This window comes from Chrysochloris asiatica, unplaced genomic scaffold (assembly GCF_000296735.1).
Source record: "Chrysochloris asiatica unplaced genomic scaffold, ChrAsi1.0 scaffold00103, whole genome shotgun sequence".
Classification (NCBI taxonomy): Eukaryota; Metazoa; Chordata; class Mammalia; order Afrosoricida; family Chrysochloridae; genus Chrysochloris; species Chrysochloris asiatica.
The window spans coordinates 7,638,869-7,650,982 of NW_006408621.1; the positions used below are offsets into that span (position 1 = coordinate 7,638,869).

At 37.7% G+C, this 12,114-nt stretch overlaps 1 protein-coding gene across 1 annotated transcript in view; it reads left to right on the forward strand.

Annotated features, from left to right (window-relative positions):
* YES1 (v-yes-1 Yamaguchi sarcoma viral oncogene homolog 1) overlaps window positions 1-12,114 on the forward strand; it is a 68,733-nt gene that overhangs the window by 38,879 nt on the left and 17,740 nt on the right. The window contains exons 9-10 of the mRNA XM_006867279.1: window positions 1,670-1,823; window positions 5,236-5,367. Of these exons, the coding sequence (XP_006867341.1) occupies window positions 1,670-1,823; window positions 5,236-5,367 (286 nt within the window). The remainder of the gene's footprint in view (window positions 1-1,669; window positions 1,824-5,235; window positions 5,368-12,114) is intronic.

Here is a 12,114-nt window from a genome sequence, read left to right on the forward strand (position 1 = left end):
TTTGAGGTTGCAAGGGATAATTTCATTTGGAAACTTTACCTCATCCACCCTACAGCCCTAGTTTTGTTCCTTTGGACTTCTATTTTATCACCCAAATTCAGTTGAAAGGAACATAATTTGAGTAGTTCAAGGATGTCAAAACTATTGTTGTAACATATAAATTGTGGAATGCAGAATTCATCAGGGAAGGAATAGAGAGACGGAAACACCAAGAAGTATATAGTCCTAGACAGAGGATATGTCATATTTTAATATTTTTGTTTAATATAAAGTTTTCTGTGATTTCATTGCAATACTTTTTGACTTACCTGTCAAATGCTTATCTGTTGGTGGGTATCCAAATATTCACAGAATCTGCTAGTTTAAAGAAACTGTGCTGAGAAACTGTATGTAGCTAGGCCTGATCTCTGCTCCTGAGTTCTAGATTCTTATGCACCATGTGGTGTAGGGGTTGGCACTCCATTTTGTAAATGGCCAGATAAACAAATACTTAGGCTTTGTGATCATAAATAGTTTTGTTTTATATTATTAATAATAATTATTTTCTTACCTTCATCCTCCTTTCTTTCTTCTTACTTCATTATTCTCTTTTGCTCCTGTCTTCTTTATTTTTCTTTTCTTTAAAAATGTGAAAATGACTTTCAGTTCCTTTGCCATATTAAAACAGACTATAGGCCAGATTTGGCCAGCAAGCTCTAGTTTCCTGACCTCTACTCTATGACTAAGGAGCTCTGGTAGCATAGTGGGTACGAGTTGGACTGCTAATCTCAAGATCAGCAGTTCAAAACTACCAGCTGTTCTGCAGGAAAAAGATGAGGCTTTCTACTCTTGTAAAGATTTGCAGCCTCAGAAACCCTATACTGGGTTGTCCTGAGTGGGAACCAGCATACAACCACCACCACTATGATTGGGAGCACAGTGGGTCTGTAGGGTAAGAACTGGACTGTGACCCACAAAGTCAGTGGTTCAAGCCACTCCACAGCAGAAAGATGAGGCTTTCTGTTCCTGCAAAAATTTAAAGCCTTGTAAACCCTATACAGGGTTACTGTGAGTCAGAACCAGTTGGAGGACACTTAAACTGGCACTTAATAACAATAACAACAATTATGATTAATATCTTTATCAGTAGGACACTCTTAGATCAGATTATTGCCTAATATGGACCTTGATAAAGAGTTCTGGTAGCGTAGTGGGTTACACGTTGGTCTGCCAACCACGGGGTCAACAGTTTGAGTCCACTGGGTGGTCTGTGGAAGAAAAATGAGGCTTTCTGCTTCCATAAATATTTACAGCCTCAGAAATCCTATGCAAGGTTGCTAAGTCGGAAATGACTCCACGGCACACTGCCACCATCATGGACGTTCATAGAGTTGTGACCAGAGGCACGAAGTAACTGTTTGGCTTGTTTTGTAACTACTGACTGAAGACACTTGATCATGATGCCTCTAATGGTGACTGGATGTGCTGACAGGATGAAAATCTTAGCCGTTTAGTTTTGGAAATCTGAATTTGCTCTTTAGCCTGTTTTTTTGTTTGTTTTATTCTTAATTACAGTGCTTACTATTGTTTCCATTATCTCCTTTCAACGTAGAGGATTTTTCAAAAATCTGACTTCCTATTAACCAAAATTATCTTCTCCCTATTTGTTTTTGTTTTTTTTCTTTTCAAGATTGCAGATGGTATGGCATATATTGAAAGAATGAATTATATTCACAGAGATCTCCGGGCTGCAAATATTCTTGTAGGGGAAAATCTTGTGTGCAAAATAGCAGATTTTGGCTTAGCAAGGTTAATTGAAGACAATGAATATACTGCAAGACAAGGTAAAGTTAACTTTGTAGTAAATGCTTATAGCCTAATGTTCTGTGGGTTTTCTTCTTTACACTGTTGTGTACATACAGGGTTTTATAGACTAAGAAGAGTTCTGGGTTCCCACAGAAGACTCATAAAACAATGATTTCATTCATAAAATTATATACAGTAAATAATACCATGACTTTTTAATAGTTATTCCCCGCCAAGGAAGAATTTGCATCATAAGTTTAGCAAGTCCTTGCACTCCTCCTTATACTTCACTTGGCATTCCAGTAAATGGTGGTGGTGGTGGTGGTATGCTGTGAAGTCGGTTCCAACTCATAGTGACCCTGAGTAGGGTTTCTGAGGTTGTAAATCTTTACAGGAGCAGAAAGCCTCATCTTTATCCTGTGGAAAAGCTGGTAGTTTCAAACTGCTGACCTTGGTTAGCAGCCTGATTTGTAACCACTACACTACCAGAGCCAACAAACAGACATTCTAAAATTCTTCTCATAATGAACCACCCAGATTACCCAGATTTACTACACTAAGAACCAGAAAAGGTGTGTTTAAAGTTAACATATTAGGAAATGCTTACAATTTTATAAAGACAAGAAATCATTTCTAGTCCAGATTTGTATGTTTTTATTATTTTGTTATAATTGTGGAAAATAAAAACATTGGTACTGTGAAGAATGAAGGGGCCTTGTAGAAATTAACACAGGTTGGTTCTTCCGTTTGGTCTGTCTGTAAACACCTATTCAGTGCACATTTAACAGAATTTCTGAGAGGTGGCATTACATATGGAAAGAGTATGGATGGACTTTTGAATTCCAATCCATCTATTATTAGCCAAGAGATCTCAACCAGATTATCTAACCTTTCTGACTCAGCCTCAGTCTCCTCACCTATAAAGTCTAAATAATATCTATTTTTGAAGATTGTTGTAAAACTTTAAGTCAATAATGAATATAAAGAGCCTAACAGTACCTTCCTGGCACATAGGAGATCATCAGCAAGTATTAGCTACAATTACTATTTAAAGTTGATATATGCTAAGTTGCTAGAACGAGAAGACTACAGAGGTGAGTTAACAGAGTACCTGCCCCCAAAAGAGCTTACATTTTAATAGGCAAGGTAGATGTATCTGTAGATAACAATAAAGATCATTTTAAAGCATTGTGTGATTGATGTCTCAAGAGTAGATCAAAAGTACTTTGAGAAAGCAAAAAGAAGCAAAAATGCTTCACAGAGGTAATAGTTCTAAAGTAGGGCTTTGAAGAAAAACGGTAACTTTAACAAGCAGAGAATCAATAAGGTCCAATGTAATTCACCACATGAGTTGTCCATCCTGCTTGAAACCCTCAGTTACCCTCCATGCCTACAAAAGAGCTGCCTTAGCTTTTAGCGTTTTCTACTGTAGTCGTACCTTACCTTTAATAACCATTTGTATCCCTGCAGTTGCTAGGTCTTAGTGAAGTTATGAGAAGGCATGGTTTCTGTTATACAAGAGCTCCCTGACGGATTTGTAAACAAGTAATTTCAGTGCAATATAGTAAGACCGATGCGAAGGTTAGTGTCGGTTCATTTAGTAGACATACCACTACCACCCGAAGAAAGGCAGCTGTCTTCCATTGTCATTATTTCAAAGAAGAAAACTAATATTTTACACCACACAAGTAGGATGGACCTTAGCTAAAAGGACATACCTAAATACTAATAGGAGTCCTGGTGTGACGCTGTGGGTTAATGCACTGGACTGCAAGGTCAGTTTGAACTACAAAGCTGGCAATTCAAGCTCACCAACTGCTCCTGGGAAGTCCTATACAGGGTCACTATGAGTCAGAAACGACTCAATGGCACTTAACAACAAAAATACTAATAATTTTGCGTCATGAATTAACACTGATCCTTTTTCTTATTTTTGTAGTAGACTGGTGGCTTTTTGTCACTGATTACATTGGTACATAAACTACTTTCTCAACCAAGGGCAGTATTACCTTCTAGGAGCCTTTTAACAATATCTGGAGATCTTTTGGGTCATCATAACTTGGAGACTGCTACTAGCACCTAGTGGGTGTATGCCAAGGATAGTGTGAAATATTCAGAATAACCCATAGAACAAAGAATTCTCTGACCCAGATTGTCAAGTAGTGCCAGGGTTGAGAAAGCCCTACCTTAGACAGACACTTATTTCTTTTCAACCTCTGCACCTTTGTGTAATTTCCTCCAGCTGGAATGGCTTCCTGTTTTTCTATGATCTTCACCAATAAAAATTCTAACTACTCTTTAAGGCTTGAATTAACTGCCTTTTTTTTTTTTTTTACTTCCCCCTAATGAAAAACCTTTTTTCTAATGAAACATTACGCCAGTGAAAATTAATCTTCTGTTTGTGTAAACATCTAATGATCTCCACTTTAAAGTACTTGCATATTTGAAGTTATCTATACATGTGTAGGGAATCCTGGTGTGGCACTGTGGGTTAATATGCTGGACTGCAAGGTTGTTTGAACTACAATGTTAGTGATTCAAACTCACCAGCCGCTCCTCGGAAACCTTATACATGGTTGCTATGGGTCAGAACCAACTTGCTAGCACTTAACAACAACAAATATGTGTATATGTACGATGCCTATAATATTATTTCCATTGTAAGTGTATTAAAAACTTCATGTAGGCATTGTTTAATGATCAGCATAATGCCTTGCACGTAGAAGTATACACTAACTAATTGGGTAGATTAACACAAATTAAATTTTAAAAGTAATAATAAAATGTAATTTTTCAGAAGAATAAAAATAAAGAAAAGAAGATAGTAAAAAACCAGTAGACATTGGAGCTCAATTTAATAATCCCGTCATCAACCAGCACATAGCTGCCAGACTATACTTTAAAAAAGTTACAGGTCCATATTTGGCTGCTGCTTACAATAGCCTCTCCCTCTTTTCCTTGAATGATTTTCTGTCCTCACCACCACCTCTCTTTTATTATAACATTGACTAGGTGAGGATGGTGCAGGGCCAGCAGTGTTTCCTTTTGTTGTGCATAGGGTCACTATGAGGCAGAACCAACTCTACAGTACTTAACCATAACAACATCTTGTCAGAAAGAAATATGATTTATTTTATTTTAATACTAGCTAGTGTGGTGCTGTGGGTTAATGCACCAGACTGCAAAGCCGTTTGAACTGCAAGGTTGGCAGTTCAAGCTCACCAGCTGCTCTTTGGAAACCCTATACAGGGTCGCTATGAGTTGCAACCGACTCAACAGCACTTAACAAAAACAACGTTAAAATTAAAGAAGGTTTCCTCATGTGACTTCTACTTTTGAAGAATTTGACACTGACACACACATCCTATATTTGCATAAATAGATTTTAGGAGAATTTTTTGTTTTGTTTTTAAGTCATTTACGTAAACATGATTTTCAATATTGTTTTAGGTGCAAAATTTCCAATCAAATGGACAGCTCCTGAGGCTGCATTGTATGGTCGATTTACAATAAAGTCTGATGTATGGTCATTTGGAATTCTGCAGACAGAACTAGTAACGAAGGGCAGAGTGCCATATCCAGGTAAGCATGTATATTATTAGCTCTTGGTTATGTGCTGAATGACTTTATCTGAGGCTTATTAGGAGCAACCGACTCGACTGCACGTAACAACAACAACAATTAGGAGCAAGATAGTAGGGAGGTGACGTTTATTTCTTTTCTCTCCCTTTTTTAAAATTATTTAGCATATGTTGGACACAGCCAGTGACAGCCACAGTCCTTGACACAGGGCAGTCACATGAAATGAATTGCCAGTCTACTTCCAACTTTTTCCAAAAGGACCTTTTCTCTCTATTCATCTATCATAACAAGCACGTCTTAAATATCCTGGGCCATCCCCTTAGCCTCCAAGTAATTATTCATTTTTGTTAGTGTGACTAGTATATTTACCCTGTTTTCCTCAGTAGAATGTTTTCTTTTGAGAAAGCCTTTTCATGATTTGTTTCTTCTACAATAGTTTGTTTAAAAATCATTACTTTATAAACTATATTGATCATTAATATAGCAAAGCAATATACATACTTTCCTCTTTAAAATAAAAGATTTATTTAGCTTCTAATGGTGAAAGGAAATTTTAGCTCACTTAAAATTCAACTGCAACCTTTCCCTAATAATTGTCTCTAACAGTTAAGCAAATATAACCTAATCTTGAGGAAAACTATTATGGTAAATCTGTAGATTTGCATGTTACTCAGTATGTCCATCCTCCCTAAATGCCGCAGTCAGCTGTAAATCTAACGTCAGGTTTCATCACCCACCTCCCTTGTTGCTATTACTGATGCTCAACATTCACCTTCCCCTCAATAATGATACCGTCACACTCTCCAGTACCACTCCTGTCTCAGTTGATAATCATTTTAATATAATTTTATTTTTTTATTACCCTTCTCCTTGTTGTTGTCAAGTGCCATTGAGTCAGTTCAGACTCAGCCTAAATGCCCATCAACATAAGAATGGTTAAACAAACTTTGGATACATATATACATATACACACAGAGTGGAATACTACAAAACAGTGAAGAATCATCTATGAAACACCTTACAACATGGTTGAAACTGGAGGACATTATGCTGAGTGAAATCAGTCAATAACAAAAGGACAAACATTATTATGAGACCAATGTTGTAAAAAGTTAAAGTTTTCTTGATAAAAGAAACTTTCTGTGATGGCTAAGGGGTGGGGGATGGAAAATTTTTCATGGGCTAGAGGGTAAATGTGTTAATATGGATGACAGGGCAGGCAATACACAAGAGGGATGTTAGTAGATCGGGAGACATGGGGAGGAATGCAGTAGCTATAAGTGTGAATAGAGGTAAATAATGTTAACTGTTGATACTTGGAGGGGATTGCAACCATGTAGTGAAGCTAAGTATACAATTTGCTGAATGTCAAACGTATCATCTGCTCTGTATCTTCACTCAATTTACAATAAAAAGTTTTAAAAATGATAATTATAAAAAGCAGCCAAACCTGTAGACTGGGAAATTTGGTGTAGGGGAGAGGGGAGTAAGATAACTGGTAAAAATCTAATGTATGTAAAACCTATAATTTAACAAAAAATCAAGAAACCAACCAAAAACTGGGCAGAGAACAACCCCAAAGAGGATATTCAAATGCCATTGACACACGAAATGATGAGAAAGATGCTCAATGCCATTATCCATCAGGGAAACAGAAATCAATGCCATAATGAGTTACTATTCATCTTCCGCTGGAATGACCAAGATTTAAAAGAACAACACACACAAAAAACCACACACACAGAAAATAACAAGTGTTAGAGATGATATGGAGAAATTGAAAGTCTTGTTCATTATTGATAAAAATACAAACTGGTAAAGCCCTTTGTGAAAACACAGCCTGGCAGTTTCTCAAATATCTAGAGATAAAGCTGCCATGTTATTAATGTTAAGTGCTGTCAGGTCAGTTCCAACTCATAATGATCTGTATAGGATTTTCAAGGAGCAGCTGGTGAGCTTGAACTGCCAACCTTGAGGTTCAGACCGACCTTGCAGTCCAGCACATTAACCCATGGCACCACACCAGGACTCCAGGGATCTAGTAGTAGTGCCATAAACAGATATATGAACACCTATGTTGATCATAGCACAATGACAAAAAGATGGAAACAACCTAAATGTTTATCATCTTAGGACGAATAGATAAGTAAAATTTAGTACACAGACACAATGTAATGCTATTCAGTGATAAAGGAAAATAAGTGTGGGTTAATGCACTAGACTGCAAAGTCGGCAGTTCAAGCTCACCAGTCACTCCTCGGAAATCCTATGCAGGGTTGCTATGGGTCGGAACTGACTCGACAGCACTACAACAACAAAATAATGGAACAAGGATGAACCTTTGGCGGGCATTACATTGAACAAAATAAGTCAATCACAAAAAGAACCCTAAATATTTATATGGTCTTTTATGAAATTACATGAACAAGTAAATATGTAGAAACTGATTTTTATTAGTAGATACCAGGGATGGGAGAAGAGAGGGCAATTCACTTTTCTATATAATTCTAGATAGTTGTTAAGTGCTGTCAGGTCAGTTTTGACTCACAGCGACCTATGTAGTGTTTCCAAGGCTTTAAACGTTTGAGGGTGCAGACAGCCTCATCTTTCTCCCGTGGAGCAGCTGGCAGGCTTGAACTGTGGACCTTGTAGTCAGTTCACAGTATTGTGCTTATCGTATGGCGCTACTGTGCACCCCTTTCTAGGTTGTGGTGGTGGGTGGCTGTGTGCCGTGGAGTCGGTTCCGACTCATAGTGACCCTGTACAGGATTTCCGAAGCTGTAAATCTTTACGGGAGCAGAACGCATCATCTTTCTCCTGCGGAACAGCTGGTAGTTTCGAACTGCTGACCTGTGGTTTGCAGCCCAATTCGTAACCACTATGCTGCTTGTTATTTTTGATGACACATGAAAGTTGACACCAAATGAGGGTGAAGTATACATAGTTTGAAAAAGCTAAGTAATGTCACTAGAAAGTATACAAGAAAAACGGGTTGTATGGCATATATCATTCTGAGACAAAAGCAAAAATAACCAAAAAAATACGTGGGCTGGTATATATGTATGAGGAGTCTTCATATAGTATACCGCCACTTGTCTGTCAGTTTGTCATACTATGGTGGCTTGTGCATTGCAGTGATCAGAAGAGACACTGAAAATTGCTGTCCAGTGTAGAGATGCTAAAGCAAATGGAAGAAACGAGGATGTACAAGAGCTGAACAGAAAATTTCAAAGGTCATCTCAAGGGTGGGATCATAGCCAAGCAGAGGCAGTGACCCAGCACTAGAAACCGTGGAGCTTTGCATCTAGAGGGAGAGCTGTGACCGATTTTCCATCTTTCATTTTTTATTTTTCACATGTCTTTCCTCTTCACTCCTATTGCGCTTTCACTGCCCAACTCAGACGCCTTCTGGTAGGTGGGAGCACACCCCCAAAAGGGTCCAGCATTGCACCCACAGTCTTCCAATGGCACAGAGAGGAAATCCACAGGCTACTTCTTATGATAGCTTGACTCTGGGACCCAGCCTCAAAGATTACCTTTATCCCTACCTGCATAGCAAAGGCTAGTGGACAGTGTCAATCACAATTTTATTTTTGTGTTTGATTGGTGGTTTCTGTCTCAACTTTTACATTGTTTCTGTCTTTGGTCCTTTTGACCTCACTCTTCTCCCAGGGGTTGAAGCTTTCTCCCCCTAACTTACCCAAAAAGAGACAGCAACCGTGCCCATATAGCCAAGCTACAAGCATACAAGAGCCAAAATCAGCTGCTAGGCATTACACGTAAAAAGGGAAGCCTATCTCCAGATCATTTCCACCAGGAGATGCTCAACAAACGTAACAACAAAGCAACATACATCCATTTAAGCATTAAAAACCCACATGACTGCGGAAAATGTCCAAGAAAACACAATTAAAGATCTCAACACATGTCCAAAACCAGAAAAGAGTAACAGACAAATGAGATGGAAGCAGACACAGACTTTCCAGTAGAAGAGCAGGCTCTGGATCTGCCTGAGAAGGAATTCAGTAGAATGATATGGAAATAAATTCAAATGCTTCAAAAAGGGATGGAGGAAAATGAGGAAGAAATCAGGAAAGTGCTACAGGAGCAATCTAACAAGATAGATATGGCATTGGAAACAATCCAAAACCTGCAAAAAGAAGTCAAGATGATTAATAATAAAATATCAGAAATGAACAATACACTGAAAGGGCAAAGGAGTAGAATGGAAGAGATAGAAGCCAGAACCACAGCTGGAAGACAAATCTCTCAATACTGCTAAGATAGAAGAGCAAGCAGAAAAAAAGGAATAAAAAATCTGAAGGGAGTCTAAGATTCATGCTGAATAACATGAAGAGGAATAACTTAAGCATTATTGGCATTCCAGAACAGGAAGAATCACAGAAGCGATAGTTGAAGAGGTTCTGGGAGAAAATTTTCCTAACATCTTGAAGGATGAGAAGATAAACATTCAAGAAGCTGAACGAACCCTAGGAAGGATAGACCTCAAAAGAAAATCACCTAGACATATCATAATCAGGCTCTCCAAAATCAAAGATAAGGACAGAATCCTAAAAACAACCGGGGAAAAGAGAAGTGTTACCTACAAAGTCAAGCAAATCAGGTTAAGCTCTGACTTCTCAGCAGAAACCATGCAGGCAAGAAGGCAATGGGGAGACATATATAAAACCCTTAAAGAAAAAAACTGCCAACCCAGAATTGTCTGTCCAGCAAAACTGTCAGTCAAATACAATGGTGTAATCAAAACATTCCAGGATAAACAGAAGCTAAGAGATTTTGTCAAAGCCAATCCAGCACTTCAAAACATCTTAAAGGGTGTTATTTGGAATGAAAACCAGCAAGAACAGACAACAACCAGAGATTGACAGACTTGGCAACACCACCTAGAACTCAATCGACAGAATTCAGAACAGAACAAAATTACAGCAATGAATTCAGAGGACCTGTGAGGCCAACCAAAGATCAAAACATTAAAATTGTCAGAGTGGAAAAATATAGGAACAGAGATCCAGGTGGTGTGAAGGTCGAGTAGATGGCAGAATATAATAGACTGTATTAAATGCAGAGAAAACTTAATAGACTATAGAGTAACCCCAAAGATAATTAATACTTTACAATTTACCATGAAAAATGAAAATCCAAGCAGAATAAGGAAGCATTAAAACTAAGACGAAACCAACAAGAAATAGCACAGAAAACATGAATGCAGCACAAGCAGGCATGCAGAAAAAGGAACAAACAGCACCATAAAAATTAACATAATGATAGCAGTTAATCCATACCTATCAATAAGTACTCTGAATGTCAATGGATTAAATGCACCAGTGAAGAGACAGAGAGTGGCTGACTGTATAAGAAAACAAGATCCTTCAATGTGCTGCCTGCAAGAGACACACCTTATACACAAAGACAAAAACAGATTAAAAGATAAAGGATGGGAAAAAATATACCAAGCTAACAGCAATAAAAAACAAACAGAGGTAGCAATACTAATCCCTGATAAAATAAACTGTAAGGCAAAAACCAGCATAAGGGATACAGAAGGACACTATCTCATGATTGAAGGGTCAGTTGAGCAAGATGACATAACAATAGTTAACATCTACGCCCCAAATGAAAGAGCACCAAGATATATAAAGCCAACCCTATTAGAAATGAAGAAAGAAATAGATAAATCTACAATTACAGTGGGGGATTTTAACACACCACTTTTAAAAAGGGACAGAACAACCAGAAAGAAACTCGACAAAGCTACAGAGAAACTAAACAGCACAATCAGCCAACTTGACCTCATAGACGTGTATAGAGCATTCAACCCAACAACACAATACACATTCTTTTCTAGTGCACATGGAACATTCTCCAGAATTGACCATTTGTTAGATCACAAAGCAAACCTCCATAAATTTACAAACATCAAAAATACTACAAAGTATCTTCTAAGACTACAATGCCATAAAATTAGAAACCAACAGTAAGAAGACCAAGGTAATAAAGTGTAATACATGGAGACTGAATTACAACCTGCTGAAGAGCGACTTGATACTAGAAGATATTAAACATAAATTCAGAAAGTTCCTAGAAACAAATGAGAATGAAAATACAAAACCAAAATCTTTGGGACATGGCGAAAGTGGTGCTGAGAGGACAGTTTATTGCGAAAAATGCACACATCCAAAAAGAAGAATCAAAATTAATGCATTAACACAGCATCTCCAGCAAACAAACCAACAGAGGGAACCTACAGTCACCAAGACAAAAATAATAATATTAATAAAGATCAGAGCAGAAATAAACGATATAGAAAGTATGAACAGAACAAGAAGCTGGTTCTTTGAAAGGATTAATAAAATTGACAAACCACTGGCAAACCTAACAAAAGAAAAGAGGGAGAAGACACAATAACATGCGTTAGAAACCAAATGGGCACTGTCACAACCGAACCAAAGGAAATCAAAAGGATAACAGAACACTATGAAGAGTTGTACGCCAACAAATTTGAAAACTTAGAAGAGATGGATACATTTTTAGAAAAACATGACCTACCTAAACTCAAACAGAGTGAAGTACAAGACTTGAACAGACCCATAACAATAGAAGAAATTGATCAGGTGATCAAAAAACTCCCAACCAAAAGAAGTCCAGGTCCACATGGCTTCACTGGCGAGTTCTACCAGACATTCAGAGAAGACTTGTCATTAATTCTACTCAAATTATTCCAGAATA